The following is a 20,514-nucleotide window of genomic DNA, read 5'->3' as shown; positions in this document are numbered from 1 at the left end:
CACTTGCTAAGCTCGAGAGTCACTTTTACCAGCTCGAGGCAGCCCCATATCCCATGATGCAAGGCGGTAAGTACCCAGATCTCGTTTGCTGACAAAGGGCAATAGCACCAAGCATAAAATACTTCCCAAAGGAAGAAAGAAAACTTACAGATGGAAAAAGGACCAGGTCTGAATGGTCTTTAGCATAACAGTTTCTTATACAAGGTCTGTCCAGGCCAGGGGGAAGGAGGGAGGGTCGCAAGAAAGAAGGCGAGAGAAGACAACTAACATGGAATGTTATGGTAGGTACATAACTTCTTAATGTTAAGTTGTCAATCTCGCCTTCATTCTTGCTTGATGGGACCGCGTCCCTAGCACCTCTATCCTGGGTGGCTCAATGGAACAAACTCTTGAGGACTGTAGAGCCAAAACTGGCTCTGTCCCTGGAGGCCAAGTCCAATTTGTAATGGGAAACAAAAGTGTGAGGAGTGGCCCAAGTGGCCGCTGCACAAATAGTGTCCAAAGGAAGTCTAGCTTGAAAAGCTGTAGAAGTAGCTAAGCTCCTAGTTGAATGTGCTTTAGGTTTTGAGCACAGCTGTTTTCCCCTGAGCGATAAATTTCAGAGATGACCGAAGAAAGCCATCTGGACAAGGTCACTTTAGAAACAGGAAGGCCTTTTTATTATCCGCATAGGAAACAAAAAGTTGATCAGATTTTCTAAATTTTTTTGTTCTGTCCAAATAATATCTAAGTTGACGGTGGACATCAAGATAATGTAGCTTTTGTTCAGCTCTATCTGAATAGTTAGGAAAAATACAGGAGATCAATGGATTGATTCAGATTGTTCTTTGAAGCGACCTTAGGTAAAAAGGTTGGGTTAGTTCTCAAAGATACTCTGTCTTTGTGAGAACCAAATAGGGGGGTCGAACCGAAAGAGCATGAAGTTCAGACACCCTCTTGGCAGATGTAATAGCCACTACGAATAAAGTTTTCCAAGAAAGATATTTCAGGGAACAAGAAACAGCTGGCTCGAAGGGGGGAAGAATCAAGGATGTCAGCACTAAATTTAGATCCCACTGAGGAGGAGGATTCCTGATTGGAGGTTTTAGTAGGAAAATTCCTTTCAAGAAGGCCCTGCAGAGCCTATGGGACATAATATTATGGTCTGCTATCCCGACATGAAAATTGGAAATAGCAGCCAATTGAACTCTGACTGTGGAAGAAGAGGAGCCTGCATGAAAAATCTCTGCTAAGAAGTCCAGGACTGCCTGAACAGGGGCAGTAAAAGGATCAATATTTTGGGCCTTAGCCCAATAAGAGAAACGTTTCCATTTGCTTGTGTAAATCCTCCTGGTAGAGGATTTTAGCGGTTACTATGATGTCTCTAACTGGGTTAGAGATCAAAGGAAGCCTGGCTAAGGAAGGAAGTGGAGCAACCATGCTGTGAGGTTGAGAGAAGGGATTGACCGGTGCAGCTGACCCGATTGGTGAATCAGAAGATCTGGCACTGGGTCCAGATGCCACGGCTGCACCAAAAGGTGATGATGGAGGAACGGGAACCAAACTTGTCGAGGCCAGTAAGGGGCAATGAGAATCAATTTGGCTCTCAAAACGGTAGCTTTCTGGATCACCTGAGGGATCAGAGGAAAGGGGGGGAGGCAAAAAAGAAGTCCCTGGGGCCAATCCTGGGTCAGAGCGTCTCTGGGGATGGCCTGATAGAGGGAAGAGGCTGAAGAAGTCTGGACATTTGCTGTTTTGGGGAGTAGCAAAAGATCGCAACATGGGCGACCCCATTCCAGAAAAATCTCTTCCGCTATAGATTGCTTGAGAGACCACTCGTGAGGCATGAGGATAGCTCTGCTCAATCTGTCCGCTATAATGTTGGTTTTCCCAGGGATATGCGTTGCTACCAGAAACCGATGAGAGGAGATCGCCCATTGCCATAGTCTGAGCTTCTCGACACAAGGGGTAGGACTTGGTTCCGCCCTGTTTGTTGATATACCAAACTACAGACATGTTGTCTGTGTGGACTGCAATTGTCCCTACGGGAAGAAAGTCGTTGAGGGCTTGCAACGTTAAAAGCACTGCTCTCATCTCCAGGACATTTATGTGCAGATGGTACTCGAACGGCTGCCACGCCCCATGAACCATCCTGCCCTGATAATGACCCCCACCCGATCAGGGAGGCATCCGTGGTGACAGTGGCTATCGGGGATGGGGTACAAAGTACCTGCCTTGGTGAACCTGAGGCGATGTGATCCACCAAGCAAGATGCTCTTTGCATGTCTGTGTCACCAGAATCTGGTGACGCATTGGAAGTTGCTGGTATGACCATTGTGTGAACAGCATCCACTGAAGAAGGCATGTGAATCGAGCCAGCGCAAGAAGAGCAATGGCCCGAGCCATGAGACCTAATACCTTTAGAACCATTCTGGCCTGTATTTTCTTGCTGGCCAGAATGATCCTGACATGAGTCTGAATGTCTGAAACTCTTTGTTCTGTAAGGGTAGCTGACATCCGAACAGTGTTTAAGTTTACGCCTATGAAGGTAATAGACTGGCAGGGCGATAAGGATGACTTTTGAAGTTGATTGAGATGCCCAAATGAGAACAAAGGTCTATTGTGTAATCCCTGGCTTGTATAAGCTGATGCCTGGTGGTGGCTGACAGGAGCCAGTCGTCGAGATACGGAAACACCTGGAATCCTTGACGTCTCAGGTGAGCCGTGACCACTGCCATGCATTTGGTGGACACTCTGGGGCTGTAGTGAGACCAAAGGGCAGGGCTCTGAACTGGAAATGACTGGACCCCAGCCGAAGCGGAGAAATCTCCTGGAGCGTCTGTGAATTTTTATGTGATAGTACGCATCCTGAAGATCTATTGAGCACATCCAGTTGTCCTTCTGTAAGAAGGGCAGAATTGACTGAAGAGTGACCATTCGAATCTTGTCTTCCTGACAGACTTGTTGAGTCTGCTGAGATCCAATATTGGTCTCCAGTCTCCCGTCTTTTGGGGACCAAAAGAACCTTGAGTAGATTCCGGCTCTGAATGGTCTATTGTAACTGGCTGAATGGCTCTTTTGCAGTAGTTTTGAGATTTCTGACTCTGCAATCTCCCTTAGACCGGTGGTACATCTGGAAGGGAACTTGAGGGAAGGGACTTTCCTCGAAAGGAATTATGTAACCCTTGGATATGATCGACTGTACCCATCTGTCTTGAGTGAGGGAATGCCAGGCTTCTGGGTACAGTGATAATCTTCCCGACTGCCTCCAAGGAGGGACAGCCGGGCAACACCTCAGGGATGCTGAAAGGGCTTGTCAGAGAGAGGCTCCCTGTTTCCCTGGTTCTTGGACCCCTCTGCCTCTAGAGCGTCTGTTGTTGTTACCCCTCTGCCTCTAGGGGTAAACTGACCACGTGAATCGGCGTGACTCCTTGGGATTTACGGAACCACATCTTCCGCCCTTCTGTCCTTTGGGATAAGGTCTAGAAGGGGTGGAAAACGGACTCCAACAGCAGAAAGAGTCTTGCCATCCTGCTCGCACCTGGTCAAGGTTTCCTTCACCTGAGGGCCAAACAAAGCTGACCCATCAAAGGGAGAATTTGTGAAGGACGCCTTAAAGGGATCCAAAAATCACATAGCCGCATCCAGGCTTGGCGTCTAAGAGCCACACCTGTACCTGCGGCTCTACTGCTCCATCCGCAGCATAAGATATTAGCCGCATGGAGGAGTTTGCAATGGAATTGAGGGTTCCTAGCTGCGAAGCAATTTTTTCTTGAGCCCCTGCAGCTGTTGGATCCTGAACTACTTCTCCCAGCTCCTTCAGGATATCCCTCTGGAGTCTGGTGAAGTGACATAGGTAATTCAGCGAACGCATAGCAAAGGTCGCTGAGGAAAACATCCGCTTACCCTACCTATCCATGGTCCTAGAGTCCTTATTAGGAGGATGGACGGGCACGGAAGGATCTGCAAGTTCCTTTTGGTGGCCGCAGCCACCACCATGGCATCAGCGGGACACCCTTAGTAAGGAATTGTTTGTCACACGGGCAGTGATAAATTTTGAAGGCCTCCTAGGGACTGGCTCTTCAGAGTCTCGAGGTGCCCACGCCACTCGTGCAATAACCTGCATAAGGGGCTCGAACGGCGGAGACAGCCAGGAGGTGGAGGGCCGAGATCCATACGCCTCTAGGTATACTGACTCATCCTCAGAGGGATTGTTGGTGGGCCAGTTTCCCTCTGTTTCAGAAGTTCTAGGATGTCTGAGAAGGAGACATCCTCAGAGGGGATCTAGGGGATCCCTCTGACTCATCAAAGTCAGTATCCGAAGTGACAGACTCGGCGGAGTCTACATGCTTCCTCTTACAAGTCCTCTTCCTAGGAGGATCTCCCGAAACATCAGGAGAATCCTCGGAAGAGGGGAAATTCCCAATGGGGAAACCTGAGGCGGAGGATCTCTGGGTCCTGTAGCAAGAGAAGTGGCAGAGATGTCAACAGGTACTATAGAGGGAGGAGCTACGGGAACAGACTGCTGACTGATACCAGTGGCCAGTACACTCTTCATCACCTCGAATGCTCCCCTCCCAGGCAGGTCCGAGAGAACCCGCTCGAAGAGCTAAGAACTCCAGGGACCACCGAAAGGGAAGTCTCGAGGCAGATGTCGGAGCCGAGCTCACCAAGGCCGAGGCTCCAAGGGGAAGAGCGGGTTCGGACAAGGGTCCGATGCCACTCACCCCTCGGAGGAGACCATGGAAGCCCGACCACGAATCCCTCTAAGGAAGGTCTCGAAGAGGAGATAAGAGTAGAGGCTGAAGGAACAGAAGGGGTATCCGTCCTCCAGCCGTAGCAGTAACCATTCCCGAAGACTCCAACTCCAAGCTCTGGGGTAGAGTTGAAGGAGGAACTGTAACGGGGTGTGGACCAACAGTTGTCTGTTGAGACGGACTGTGTAACATTTGGGCCAGTACCTGTGACTTAAGTAATCTACTGACCACTCTCTCTAGGTCATGATCTGACAACCTGGATGACCTTGAAGATCGGCTCCGATGGCTCCGTTCCGACAGAAGAGGTGAAGCCGGAGCCGAAAGTATCGGCTCCAAGGAAGGAGACCTCGACCTCTTCCTGGAATGAGCCATCGGAGCCAATACTATAGATCCTGTCGGAGCCGACCTCTCGGAGCCGACAGGAAGCCTCGATGTATCGGCTCCAGCCGGAGCCGATACAGCCACCAAAGTAACGGTGTCGGAGCCGATCGGAGCCGACACCGATGCCTGTGCCACATGGGTGTCGGAACCGATCGGAGCCGACATCGAAGTGGTCGCTACAGATTCGGCACCGATAGCCATCGGTGCCGAAGGCTTTGTTAAGCCAGAATCGGCTCCAGCCGGAACCGATCTCGACTCAGTACGAGTCGGAGCCGAGGCCGCAGGCTTAGGAACAGAAGCCTGGGCCTTGGAAGGTTTAACTGATTTGGATGGAGCCGACTTAGCCGGAGAGCCCTCCGGCTTAAGAAGGCCCCTAAGGATCAGTTTATTACGTCTTTCCTGCAGGACTCTCTGGCTGAAGCAATGACAAATAGCACAGGAGTCCTGCAGGTGAAGAGGGCCCAAGCAATAAAGGCAAGAAGTGTGACCGTCTGTCAGAGACATCTTCTGACAGCACGAGTCACACTTCTTAAAACCTGAGACCCTCTCCTTTGACATGGTGCTTTACACAAACACACACACACACCAGTCAAAATTAACTTAAATAAAATACCCAAAAGGTATTTCTATAAACAACACACACACCCTAACAGGGAGGGGATGGGATGGGTAAATTTGACTAAAAATAATTAGAAAAAACAGGGATTTTCTGTCACAAAAGGTAAAAAATTAACTAATAACTAACAATTAAGGGTTTTTTAAGAAAAAGGGGCTTAAATATCCAAAAAGAGAGTCACTTACCAGGAGCTGGTAAAAGGAGGACCTCATAAGCGAAGCGGCAAACGAGATCTGGATACTTACCGCCTTGCATCATGGGATATGGGGCTGCCTCGAGCTGGTAAAAGTGAGTCTCGAGCTTAGCAAGTGCCGAGTCGGAGCCGAGGGATCGGCTCCGAACCCATCAAGCAAGAATGAAGGCGAGATTGACAACTTAACATCACACTTTAACCACATTAAACTGCCCTAAAATAATGTTTAATAGCTAATTAAACTATACTTTCTTGTCAGATCATGTACAATCTCATAACTTAATTCATGGTAAAATCTTGATCAGATGTTAAAAACTCACAGAACAGGGTCATACATGTAGCAAACAATGTATAAATGCTGAAAAACTCAAATTTTGCAACATTTTTCTGACAAAAGATGAAAATAAACAGGCGCGATCAATTAGTGGTTCTGACTGCATGAGACAGCCCCAATGTCTAACAGTACATATAAACACTATACTTCTTAGAGAAATACTGAAAGTTTCCTTAGAAGGAGTAAAAGTGAGCATTTGTCAAAGACTGAAGATAAATAAACACTGCTAAAAGAAGAAACTCCCACTGGAATTACTGTAACCACTGACAAAAGTAAAAATATTAAAATAAACATTTGTTTAAAAACATAAAAATAGAAAAAAGGAATAATAAATCTAATAATAAAATTAGAAGAAAAGGAGCCCCCAAATGGGGTTTATCTGAGCATTAAGCCAGAAATATCAGCACTGGATCCTGTGAAGAGTCAAAGGACTTTCTTCTTTGGGTGGCAGGAAAAAAAAGAAAAACCCTGAACATCATTTCCTGTGACAGATGAAGACTTCCCTCTCAGGATAAACTCAGCCAATCAGCTGTCACAGGAAGAAAGAGGGACAGGAGCCTGTGCTTTTGCAAGTTGGCTTGTACTGAGTTACCTTGGCAGATAACCCAAAATGTCACTGAGGCAGTCAGAATGATGAACATCTGAGTGACAGAAGTCATTAATTGCAAATAAACACAATGTGATGCCAATGATGAACATCTGAGTGACAGAATTAATTAGCAAATAAACACAATGTGATACCAATGATAAATTTAATTACACAGTACACATTTTGAAAACCAGAGATACATTTTTTTAATGAAATTGACTGTTTTTCCAACATACCTGTTCTACCAATCCCAGCACTGCAGTGGACAACTATTGGTGGTCCTCCCGAATGTCCTCTCCATCTGTGCCCCAAAGTCCTTACAGACTGCCACTGCTGATTTTTAACTGCTCCAAGAAAATCAATCAGTGCTGCTGCAGAAGAAGGGACTCCATAATCTGGCCAGCTTAGGTACTGGAAATGTGTCACTTGACGTCTTTCAAGAGTCTGCAATACAAAAATAATAGAAAGGCTGAAATATATAATTAAGGTTAGCAATAAATTCTAACACAATATCCAAACATTTCCTGATTGAAATGACTCCATAACAATCCCATCCTAAATTAGAAACCACATACACTAGGAGAGTGCATACATATACATACATACACACACACAGTGCTTTAGAATTTTTTCCGGTCTAGTTAATTTCAGGGTTTTCCCTTCAGCACCCATGCCTGTTTATCTGTACTCATTTAACTTCAGAAGTAAATTCAGAGAGTGAATAACAAGCAGCATTTAAACCGTTCTGAAAATATTAATTCATTCTTTCTGCAAATCTTTTAATGTGACTTTATTTTACTACTAAGCAGAGCTGCCAGAAAACAAAATCAATCATTTTTCTCTGATTGCACTATTTCTGGCATATTGCCTTTGTGATAGCACTGTTGCAACCACAGCAAAAGACCCCAAAGCCATTATTAGAAATATAAAGACTAAGAATTTCCAGTAATGGCATCAGCATAAAAATGTATTTCTTTTGATTCCAAAGAAGCTGCTAGTTAAAGAATCACTGGTGCAGTAGAATGTACTTAGCCTTCTCCTCCTATAACCTATTTTTTTCTCTTACCCCAAACCACTCACTCTATGTTCACTCCTACTACACTTCCTCACGCCATCCTTTTCTATTAAGCAATCTTTTTACTAGTCCTAATACTCTTGTATCTTCTCTCTCTCTCATCCTTACATACCTACTCTTACACCTCCATTTGTCTTCTTATAGCCCTATTACTTATGTCCCCAAACTCCCAAACAGATTTAAGCTTAACCTCCATTAAACATGATTGCTATGTATTTAATATAATGTCTTCCTACTCATCTAAGTCGATTGTAATTGTTTTACAAGTATCTGATATAGTGTACCTATTCTACTTGTTAACTGTTCTTGAATTTCTTTGTGTTAAGTTTACCTTGTTCCCTCTTTAATTCAAAATGTTTTACTTTGAAAATTAGTGTATCTGTTGTACTGATGTATATTCTATTTGTGTTTGTGTACTGATTTATATTCTAATTATGTTTCTTATGGAGCTTTTCTTCTCGGGCCTCCACTGACTATGGGCTGTGTTTGGCCCAGTGGACTATCCTGGTAAACAAATGTCAGTAAATAAATACATTTTAAAACAGTAAATATAACATACCTGAGGAGTACTATGATTAATTTGCAAGCAAGCTGAGCAGTAAAAGTAAATGCCAAACACCAGCAAAATGTCTCTGTGGTGAGAAGGAACCTCTTAATCAGCCCGGCAGTTGAAGTACCAGTCTATTCGGACAGATGAACACAATAGCCAAAGCCAGTTCTAATGCAGAACTGGAGATAAGATTCTGCTCAAATTAAATTCAATTGATTCAAAGCCAGATAATTATGTAGCAAGGATGGGAGGAAATGCACAGGGTCTTACCCGACATTCTGATTTCATTACAAAAGTATCTCAAGCACACTGAAGCAACTTGAGATGAAAATAACTGATGTAGAAAAGAGGGTCTAGAAGAAAAATCTTAGGGTCACTGGCATCCCAGAAAAGAAAGCAAGCAGAGACCGATGAGGTTTTATGTAAATCAAACCAAGAAATCAACAGTGAAGGGGTGCGCCATTTTCTTACCTCAGACAATAGTAAATAACACAGCACCAATGCAAATGATTGTTTTCCCAGTTATGAATTAACAGAAAAAAATACTAAGGAAGCTGTGGCAGCTGGGGGAAAACTGTATTGTGAAAAGTTAAGTCTATATGTGCATCAAAACTGTATGTAGTGCAGACACTAAGAGAAGGAGGGAATAAAAGTTATGCACTTACCATAATGACAAATCTGTGGTGTCTGTCTCCTTCTGGTTCAACTTATGGGTTATCAGATCTGACACCAGCCAATTAATTCAGACTTCAAACTCACCAGGCTCAGCATTTCTTACCCATAATACCCTGCACTGCACCCTACTCTTCATATCGAGTCTGCCCAATGAACATCATCTCCAGCTTACAATAAACTTCCCTAACCAAGGAGAACGCAGGGCTCCACAGATGAGTAACAGATGGCCTCCATTGTCCGGTCACCTCAGACAGGGAAGCTCGCCATAACATAACAAGGCAGGGGCAGGATGGTAGGAGGGTTCAACCAGAATGAGACAGCCAACACATCTCTCATTATGGTAAGTACATACCTTTGGTATCCAATGCTGTCTGCTTCGTCTGGCTTCAACTTGTGAGACAGAGGCCCCAGCCACAAAAAAAAAAAAAAAAAAAAAAAAAAAACTTGGGAGGAACTAAGGAAGGATAATCCATAAGACAGCGGGGCCAAAGGAAGCCCTGGATCTAGACTGAATACCCAGCTTATAATGCGACACAAAAGAGTGATGACCCATCCAAAATGCAGCTGTACAAACTTCATCCGTTGATAATCTAGAAAAGAAAGCTGTAAAAGTAGCCTTAGATCTAGTAGAATGGCCCCTCGTTTTGCGAGGAAGGGTCCTACCTCTCAAAGAATATGCAAACAAAATACAGTCTGACAGTCACTTTACACACAGCCAAGCCCAGTTTGAACTCTGAAAAGGAGACAAATAACTGACTGAATTTTCTAAAGGTTTTGGTGGAGTCCAAAAAAAATCTGAATTGCCTATGCAGAAGGTTGGAGAAATTGGGAAGAAACACAGGGAGATGAACAGAACTGTTGCTATTATTCTCAGAAGCCATTTTAGGTGAAATTAAGGGTTTGTATGGAGAGACACCCTGTCTTTGTGGAATATCAAATATAGAGAAGAATCGAGCTAGCAACTTCCAAAATCCTCCTAGCCAAAGTAACAGCCATCAAAAACAAGGTCTTCAAGTCAGAAGTAACTAAAGGTTCAAATGGAGGACCTGTAAAACAAACAGCAAATCCCATGGAGGAATTGGATTCCAAACTGGGGGATGTAACAGAAAGGTATCCTTGAGCAATGCCTTACAAATCTTGAGAGAAACCAGAGGAACATTGTCCCTGCCAACATGGATGAGTCCACGAGTCTCTGCCCAAAGTACAAAATGTCTCCATTTAATGGAATACACTTTCTAGTACACTGTTTTTGAGATGAAGACAAGATGTGAAATACAGCCTGTGAAAGCTTGGGATTTCTGGCCATCAAGGGAACTGGAGAAACCATGCTTTTGACTAAAGACTGGGGAGATCCAAACCTGCTGGATGGGAAATGAGATCTGTAATGGAATCTAGTACCTGGGCGGGGGGGGGGGGAGGCTACTTCAGAAGAGGTCAATGGAAGGGAAACCAAACCTGATGAGGTGAAAAGGTGCTATGAGGATCACAGTTGCTGTGGAATAGGCTTGCCTTCTGAAGAAATTTTACAATCAAAGGAACTGGTGAATAAACATAAAGAACTCCCGGGGGCCAAGTTAGCACCAGAGCATCCCTGGGTGACTGTTCCAGAAGGGGAATTAAGGCATAACATTTGCTGCATTTGGTGATAGATGGGGAGGCAAATAGGATGCAACACAGAGTTCCCCAGTGCTGAAAAATCTGTGCTGCAACCCATGGGGAAGCAGAATGCTCCTGCTGAGACTGTTGGCCAGAATGTTGGATTTCCCCAGGACGTACATTGCCATCAGAAACTACTGAGAAGAAATCACCCATTGCCAAACCCTCATAGACTCATGACAAACAGGTTATGAATGTGTTCCCCCCTTGCTTGTTCAGATACCAGACAGACAGACATATAGTCTGTCTGTATTGCAATCACACTTCTGGGAGGGGCACCCTGAAAAGCCTGCAATGCAAGGAGGACTGCTGTCATCACCAAAATATTGATGTGAATGTCATCTTCTGTAGAGGACCAGGACCTCTGAACCATCCTCACTTCGAAACATACCCCCCACACAGAAGGTGGGGGCTTCTGTGGTGACTGTGGCCGTGGGAACTAGAAGAACAAATGGTCTCCTATTGGTTACTAAAGGAGACTGCAATCACCAACAGCCTTCGTCAGTCATATTGGAAAATCCATTGGATGGTTTAGGAAAGACCACTGTATGGCCAGAGTCCATTGCATAGCCTTCATACATCTGGCTAAAAGGACCAAGTCTGTGGAAGCTACCATTTGACCTAAGAGTTTCATAATTGCATGAGCTGGAGGCTTCGAGGTCACCGGTGGCTACAAGACCTGAATACAAAGGCTGATCACTCTGGAGCTGGGAAATCTGGCAATTTTACTGACTGTATCCAAGTGACATCTTATGAACTCTAATACCTGAACAGGCTGTAGGCTCAACTCTGGATACTTGACTGTAATGCTTAAGTGGTCGCACAGTTGGTGTAAGGTATCCCTGGCTGTGAGTAATGATGCTCTTGTGGGGGGCAGTAAGGAGTAAACTAGAATCCCTGTAGCTGGAACCAAGCTGTGACCACTGCCATACACTTTGTGAACACCCAAGAGGCTGTGGTGAGACCAAACAGTAGAGCCCTGAACTGGTAGTGATTTGCCCCAAGCCAGAAGTGCAGGAACCTCCTGAAGTGCTTGTCTATCTTTATATGATGGCAGGCATCCTTGAGGTCTATTGAACACATCCAGTCATCCTTCTTCAGCAGGTAAGATGGACTGGACCGTGACCATTCAGAATTTGGTCTGTTTCATGAACAGATTCGGTTTGCTTAAATCCAAAATAGGAGTGAGGTCCTTGTTTTTCTTTGATACCAAAAAGAATCTCAAATAAACCTCGGATCCTTGCTGGTATGATGGGACCTGTTGGATGACTCTGTGAGCAGCTTGTGAATCTCTACTGCTGCCTGCAGTCTCTGACAGAGTGGGACATCTGGGAGACGCTTGTGATACAAATTTGTGACCTCTAAAAAGGGAATAGAGTAGCCTCTGAAAACAACTCATCACCCACGTGTCTACAGTGATGGCCTCCCAGGCTTCTGGGTGAAAAGCCAAGCAATCCCTGACTGCTTCTAGAGGACAACAGTCAGGCAACCCTTCAAGCCTGCCGAAGAAAGCCCAGCAGAAACCCTGATTCTGTGGACCGGCCCTGTGCCATGGGCAATATCCATTTTGATTCCCCACCCTCATCCTTGTGTGGAACTCTCAAAAGGAGCATTCTGTGAACACTACTGCGACTTTATGGAAAAGAGGTGTTTATTCCCTTTTGATTCCTCAAAAAAGTTCATTGAGGGGTGGTGAACTGCACTCCTATGGCAGACAGCATCTTCCCATCTTGCTTGCTCCTCATTAGAGTATCTTTAACTTTTGACCCATACAAAGAAGGGCCATCAAGCAGGGCATTAATGGAGGACACCTTGAAGCAATTCACAAACTTTCATAATTGCATCCAAGCATGGCGTTGCATGACAATGCTATACCCAACTGCTCAGGACAATCCATGGGTTGCATTCAAAATGAGCCTGATTGACAGCAGTCTCTAGTGTCTTCTGAGTCTCTGGAGACTGTTCCATCTTACTGTTCCTCAACATTCAAGACCCCAAGTTACACTGGAGTCTGGTCAAGTGCGATAAGTAATTAAGTATCCACAATGCAAAAGGTGCTGAGGCATAGGAGTGCTTCCCTACAAAACCCGATACTCTTTATTCAGGGGCTGGACTGAGCAGCTCTCTTCAGTGATCTCCTCCTTGGTGGCAGCCGCAACCACAATAGCATCGACAGCCAGACTCTTACTCCAATGTGGCTGGGCGCTGGGGATTTCAAGAATCTTATCAGATTTCTAGGGAATGGGCTCTCAGAAGAGACTTAGGAGACCCCTTCTCCTTCCTTGAGGTCAGTATCCTCTGGGAAGTGAAGGTGTTTCCTCTTCCCTGAAACCTCACACACCCGGCGATGCTGGGAGAGAGAGGGAAGAGGCTGAAAGCTCCAGTAAGGGAGCAGGATGGAGATCCACTGACACAAGCTGTCCAGGAAAAGACTGATGAGTCTTTGCAGGTCCAGGCAAGAAAGGGGATGGGACACCAGCCAGGGAAACCCGACCCAACTCCTGAGAGGAGAACATCTTTTCTACAATGTCAAAAGCTGAGGTGGAAGATGGCCTTCCAGAACCAAAGGTCCCAGCACCCGAAGCTACCAAAGACACACCTGAGGCTGAAAGAGCCATGCCTAGCCCCAATGTTGAGATTGGAGCTGAGCTGTCAAAAGTGTAATCTCAGACGAGAGAGAAGAACTGAAGCAGGGGTCATCAACCCCGACCCAGAAACTCCTGCCTCAGTATTGCAACTCCATTGTCCAGACATCCCTAAAGTAGTTGAGAGTTGATGTGAACAAGAAATGACTCTGAGCCAAAGATGGGAAAGCCTTCAGATCTGACCCGGAGGGTTGGAATGCAGCTGGGTCCATAGACCCCGGATCCAAGGGGGCTTATGGAGGAAGCCAGACAGAGCCAAAGGTCCAAGAACTGGACCTGGACCCAAAAGGATAAGGCCTAATTGCTTCTGAGTTTGCAAAACACCTCATCAGCTGCTCCAAGTCAGAAGCTTTAATGCTGCCCAATGACCTCGATGACTGGAGGGATGAAGCCACTGATGGGAGCTTGCAGGTACGTTTCGAAGCGGACAAACCTCCATCTGCTGGATACAAGCTGGGGAGACTCAGAGCCAGGGTGGGAAAGGAGATGATTCCAGCGACAGCTCCGGCACGGTAGATGGGACAAAGGGGAAACTGTCCTACCGGAGGGAAATCCTTTAAGCAGAAAGGGGGTAGGAATGGTCAGAGCTGGAGCCTCTGGTGGTTGGCACTAAGGAAGAAAGGCTTAGAGGGGGGCAGAGCCAGTGTCAGCACCAAGGCAGCCAGGGGACCTGAAAGTAGTGGGATTTTTGGGTCTGACGAGCCTGAGGAGGAAGGATCGGGGATGGAAGCAGAAGAGTACCTTTTCCAATCCCCACTGGAAGGTTTGCAGTCCCATGAATGGTGCTTCTTTGGCCTGACAATCAGAGCCGAGGCACAGCAGAAGATGACAAAGGGCTGGAGGGGATGGAAGCAGAAGAGTACCTTTTCCAATCCCCACTGGAAGGTTTGCAGTCCCATGAATGGTGCTTCTTTGGCCTGACAATCAGAGCCGAGGCACAGCAGAAGATGACAAAGGGCTGGAGGGAAGAAAGACCTTGAGGTCCAATTTGGCCCAATGTTTATCACCCTGGCTGCAAACCTCTCACTGAAGGAATATACAGAGTCCAGGTGTGATGCTCCCATACATTACACACACATCATGTGGATCCTATGATGGCAACTTGTGCCCACAGGTAACTCATTTCTTGAAGTCTTTGTCCATTATGCAAAAAAACACCTAGAAAAGCAAACAAATTACAATATGTACAAAAGTTACTACTGCTACACTGAACCTGTTGCCTAAACATAATACCTAAACTAGCATAAAAAATACACCAATACAACACCACAATGCCACCAAAAGGGGGTGGGGAGCCTATCTACTAAAACAGTATCCTAAAGAACTAGCTACCTATCAACCTATCACACATAACAGTAACTAAGCTAATGGAAAGAAAAGGGTAGGGGATGAAAAAAAAGCAGACTAATGGAATTCTAAAAAGGATACACTGAAGCAAAGCTGTGATTGAGCTGTTGATTAGAATGGAGACAAACTAGATTTGGGGAGCTGGGTGAGTTTGTGGTTAAGGGAGGCAGAGCCGGGCGAGTTTGAATTCTGGAGGAACTGGCCAGTGTCGGACCTGGTAACCCACAGGTTGAAACCAGATGGAGCAGACAACATTGGTTCAAATACATTCCCATGATGCAGCTCTGCAGGACCAGGAAACTGAAATTTAAAATACCCAGACTTCTTCAAAGCATTTTATTCCATCACAGCCAAAACACAGTCAGATCCAATGGATGTACTGAATGCACTCATGCCTACAGACAGTGAGTAGGGATCTCATGGGGGGAACAGGAATGCTTGTGACCAGGTGGGAACCCAGAAGGGGCCAAGAACACACTCACGCTTCTGCACTATTTACACAGTGGGGTACAGAGGAAACAGAACTAAAATAGGATTGGACTTAAAAGGAAAAGTAAGCCTAGACATGCTTGACACTGAATTTGCTCAAGCATTTGCTTATATACAGCAAAGTTGAGAGGGATATTTTATAAAATGGCTGAACCACACAGAATGCAGAGTTAAACATTATTACTTCAATGTAAAAGAGAAAGTCATGGAAGCAAGGAGATAACTTGCCAAGACTGCTTGGTTTGTAGTTTTAGTCAGAATGCATGACTGTGGGAATTACCCCACAAAGGTGAAAGCCACCACAAACTTTGCAGAAGTGAGGATCAGTACACCCTGGGACTGAATTTAATTTTTGTGTATATAGTGTACGATATGTTTCATCTGAACTGCTAAAAATAAAGTATTTGATGCTGTCCATTTTCATTCTATCCTCAACTGTTGGGTTTGGATCCGATCTCGGATTTGACTCAGCTGTTACTTTAGCTTGTGTACACCAAAAAGCTCTCAAGCTCCTCCCTTACCCATAATACACCAACCCCTAACATATCCCAGATCTCATCTGCTGCTTTCAGGTTTAGCAATGGTCATCTTCAACTATCGTGAATTATTTCAAAATACGATAATTTTTTAATATCCTTATTAATAGTTTATCCTCCCTTTTCGTTACACTTTGTGCAGTTCTTTAATACCGTAGCTGGTATTGTTTTCTCTTTTTCTTCTTTTCACATTTTCTGTGTAATTTTTGATACCATTGTTGGTATTTTTCACCCTATTTCTCTATTTTCTTCTTTATATATATATAAAAAAAAAATTCTTTCTTTTTATTTAATTTGTTGTTATTGTGTGTAAGGATGTCAGAAAAAGGCCTCTGCATGCTATTGTGGACAGAAAAAATAAACTTATTTTGAAGGGATTACTTTCTTCTTCCTTCTTAGAAGCTATTCTTGGGGCTCAATCTCCAGACCCAAATCAAAGCAGCCTTCCACTAAGTCTTCTAAACTGTCTGTATCCTTGACTCCATCTTCCTTGGAGCTGCCAAAAAATAGTAAATTGGATCTGAAGGCCACTGTGGTCCGACCGCAGTTGGATCCAACAAAACCCAAAGACTATTACCAAGACCCAGACGCTCACTAAGTTTGAATCTGGTACCTTGCAGAGTGCAAAGGCACTAAGTCCCCATCCCTAGCTTCCTCCCATTCTTCAAGAAGTTTGACCAAAGCTGATGTGGACAGAATGATGAGGAGATTCCTCCCGCCACAGATACAGATGGGAGTTCTCCCAGCTCCTAGTGCTTCCAATCAAGATGCCCATCCTTCTTCCGCTCTGCCAATTTCAGCTCCTTCTCTGATCAAACGGATCATTTTGGAGCCCCTGGATGCGAGCCTTATGGGTCCGCCTGGTTCAGATCGAAGATATCCTTATCTTCGAACCAGAAGCTATCTCTGAGTGCACAGGCTCAGATGTCTTTCAAGCAGGATGTCTCTCGGAGCCGAAGCGCCCCTATTGGATCTGAGGCATTAGAGCTGACTCAGAAGTTTTCAGAGCCTTCTATATTCCTTGGAGCCTGGGCACTGGACAGCTCAGCTCCAACTTCTGCCTCTCATAGACTGCCTTCTGGGCAGAGGGAACTGATGGACCAGAAGCCTGGCTTCTTGTCTCCACTATCTTCCTTCTCCCAGAGTGATCTGCCTATAAGGTAGTAAAAAGTGTTCCCTGCTCCAGCAGGACCGAAGGATCCTACCCACTTGGATCTTTCCTCTGGATCCTAAATGTCTCTGCAACTTGAACCACATTATTCTATGCCACAGGGACAAGCAGCTCAAAGTCTTAGGCTACCCAGCAGGGTTTTACAATCTCTTCTGATACTTCACCACAGCATCCCCATTGAGGAAGTCCCTAGGAAGAGGCACTTGGACTACCTTCAGAAGTCAGTCACCAAAGATACTGATTTCAATGAAGGAGAAGGGTCCCCAAAATTACCACCTGAAGATATCTCATTTGAAAACATTCTTGAGATCCTTCAGCAAAGGGTCCTCTGATAACCCTTCCCCAGAGGAATCAGTACTCCTGGAAGCCTTTGAAGCTGGCCTGTCTACCTCCTGGTTTACTCTGCCCACCCATGAGCTCATTGACGACTTGATCTTTAGATGGGTGTGGAAGGACCCTGACTCAGTTGAGTCAATCCCCAAAAGTCCATCTGTAGGTAGGGAATACTGGAGCATGGGAGTGCCCGTAGATGCTATAGTCATGGCGGTGGCCACAAAAGAAGGAACTTGCTGAGCAAAGTTCCTCTGTCCATCCCCATAACAGGCAGTAGGGCGCTGGACATATTTAGGAAGCGTGTGTATGCTTCAGCGATTTTTGCCCTTAGGTCGCTGAACTATCTGACACACTTTACGAGACTACAAAGGGATTTGATAAAGGAATTGTCAAAATCACTTTCTGGTATCAATACTGCCGAAACTCATACTTCTGTGGTCCCTCAGTTGGCTACCTGCAGTCTATTTCTAATTTTTCCATGATGCTTATCTCACACACAGCTGAAGGTGCCTCAAGGGCAGCAGGATCAGTCATTTCCATTAGGAGGTGTGCCTGGATGCACATGTGTGATTTTTGCGGAGCCCTTCAAGTCCTCATTCATCAATGCACCCTTTGATGGCAGTTCGTTCTTTGGCCCTAAAGTTAAAGACACACTAAGTGTGAAAAAGATGGAAAGATTATCTCTGCAGTGGGTGTATGTTTTTCAACACATCAATGATCCTTCTCTAGGAATCAACAAGGCGGTTTAAAAATCTGGTTCAAGAAGTCTCATGGTCCTTTCCAAGATCGATGTGTGGACAGTTTCCCAAGGGGCAGAAGGAGGAACTCAAGTGGATGACGACGCCCACTAGGCAGAGGCAGCCCACAGAACCAGGGGTCCAGAAATTCTTCTCAAATAGACCCTACCAGCACTCCTAACAGGAGGTCTGATTGTCCACCTCTGGAGCCAGCTGGAAGTTGTTTATCCCTGCACCAGAGAGCCTGGCTAGATATAACAAAAGGAAACATAGGTGCAGAGGTTATGTAATTCCCTTTTCCCTACCACCTCCACCTGTATGCAAAATTCCTGATGTTCCACCCAGTCAGAGGAAAGCACTAGAAATACAAAAACTGATAGAGAAAGAGTCATCGAAGAAGTCCCATCAGACTATACAGAATTTGGAACTTACTCACGATTCTTTTTCACGCAAAGAAAACAGAGGACTGGAGATCAGTTTTGGATCTCAGTGAATTGAACAAAGCAGTTTGACAGATAAAGTTTCAGATGGTCACGGTTCAGTCCATTCTGCCTTTTTTAGGACAGGATGAATGGGTGTGCTTGATAGACCTACAGGGTGGTTACTATCACACAAAAATGAACAGACAATCCTGAAGGTATTTACACTTCTGGCTGGGAGCTAGTCACTACTCATTCGCATCACTGCCCTTTGGCCTCACAACAGCCCCTAAGGTGTTCCCCAAATGCATGGAAGGGGTAGCAACTCACTTGAGACTGCAGGGATTCTGAGTGTTTCCATACTTAGACAACTGGCTCATTACTGCCCCAACCAAGGATCTACTAATAAGAGCAAGAGATCAGGTACTCCAGACTGCTATCATATGGGGGTAACCCTAAATTACATGTCTCAGTTACAGCCGTCTCAAACACTGGAATTCATAGGAGCAATTTTTAACACAGTTTCATTGACAGTTTCTCTTCCCCGCTCAAGAGTGCAAACTATCAGATTCCAGATCAGAAAAATAATTCACAGTACCACAATTTCAGCTTATTTGATTCTTCAAGCTTTGGGGTCAATGTCAGTGGCTATAATTTTAGCTCCTCTAGCAAGATTTCATATGAGAATTCTTCAATAGATGTTAGCAACACAATGGTCGAGTCTTTATCAATGCATGTCAGTTCAAATAAGAATCACTCAGCCATGCAAGAGATACCTTTGGTGGTGGATTCGATCAGATCAAGTTCTATAAGGCCGCCCTTTCATTTTCCCTCAGCTCAAGGCTGCACTGACCACAGATGCTTCCCAGATTGGGTGGGAGGGGTTCTCCTAGGGAAGACGGTCCAAGGCACTTGGTCCCCATAGAGGCCAAGGGTTCCTATTAGAAGACCGAAGACGCATTCTTTTGAATGCGGCTTGGTCAAACTTAAAAGACTGAAATGGCAAAATATCAAAGCAGCTTTTAAGCAAATTCTTTCCCTGGGAAAGAATTTGCTTGGCCGCTTCATTACTTTGCTGTTTTCGGCACTGTAGTATGGTCTCGGAGTTGGTATATTTAAGGAGGTTGGGTGTAGGGGGCGAAGCCCCCCACTTAATGTAATGTTTAAAGTGTTTTGTGTTTTATTTTTTTCTTTTTGTTGGAACAGCGATTTTTTTTCCCTTAGAAAAAAAATCTCTGTTCTGACAGTTCGAGATTGTAAGCTTTTGCTTACATAGGGTTGATTAATCACAGTTCGCTTTTTTAAGCATTTGGTGATCTAATATAGACCCGAGGCCAATACGCATATCAATGCCTTGGAAATGAGAAGAGTGCTCTTAAGAGTTGCAGGCCTTTCAAGACTCTCTCCCTTTTGGGACAACTGCGATACAGACAGATAACATGTCAGTAGTCTGGCACATAAAGAAAAAAAGGGGAGCCAGGTCTTACCCCTCGTGTTGAGAAGCCCTCAGAGTGTGGCAATGGAGGATTTCTTCCAACCGCTTTCTGACAGCAATGCACATTCTGAGGAAGTCCAACGTGATAGCAGGCAAACTGAACAGGTCCATTCTACTACCTCATGTGTGGTGTCTCAACATGAAAGTGACATGATTTTCCATTAATGGGGCCAGCCTTACTGCAATCTTTTTGCAGCCACCCTAAAAAATGCAGCAGCTTTTTTGCCCTGATCCCACCAAAAGGGGAATTACAGAGGGATGCTTTACTCCATGAATGGCCCCCAGTCTCCTCTATGCTTATCTGCCAACTCCCCTAATTCCAAAATTTCTGCAGAAAGCTGCCCTGTTGAAGAGCAAAGTCATCCTCATTGTACCTTACTGACCTCGACAGACTTAGTGTCCCATCCTTTGGCCTCATCTCCTTTACCACCTTGGATTCTGGATCTGATTCCAGACCTCCTTTCTCACCCATTAGGTCAATGATTCATCCTGATATCTCAAACCTCAAGCTAATGGCATGGTTTATCCAATTCCGTT

General features: G+C 45.2%; 1 protein-coding gene across 2 annotated transcripts in view; it reads right to left on the bottom strand.

The window, feature by feature from the left end:
* Positions 1-20,514, bottom strand: part of PTPN9 (protein tyrosine phosphatase non-receptor type 9) — a 2,029,980-nt gene that overhangs the window by 117,993 nt on the left and 1,891,473 nt on the right. For both annotated transcript variants that reach the window (XM_044077235.1, XM_044077236.1), the window contains exon 12: positions 7,086-7,293. In XM_044077235.1, coding sequence (XP_043933170.1) covers positions 7,086-7,293 — 208 coding nt within the window. The remainder of the gene's footprint in view (positions 1-7,085; positions 7,294-20,514) is intronic.

The sequence above is a fragment of the Protopterus annectens genome, chromosome 7.part0 (assembly GCF_019279795.1).
Source record: "Protopterus annectens isolate FY-2018-M chromosome 7.part0, PAN1.0, whole genome shotgun sequence".
Classification (NCBI taxonomy): Eukaryota; Metazoa; Chordata; order Ceratodontiformes; family Protopteridae; genus Protopterus; species Protopterus annectens.
Note: the sequence above shows the minus strand (reverse complement) of the source record. Positions and strands in the feature narration are given on the sequence as shown.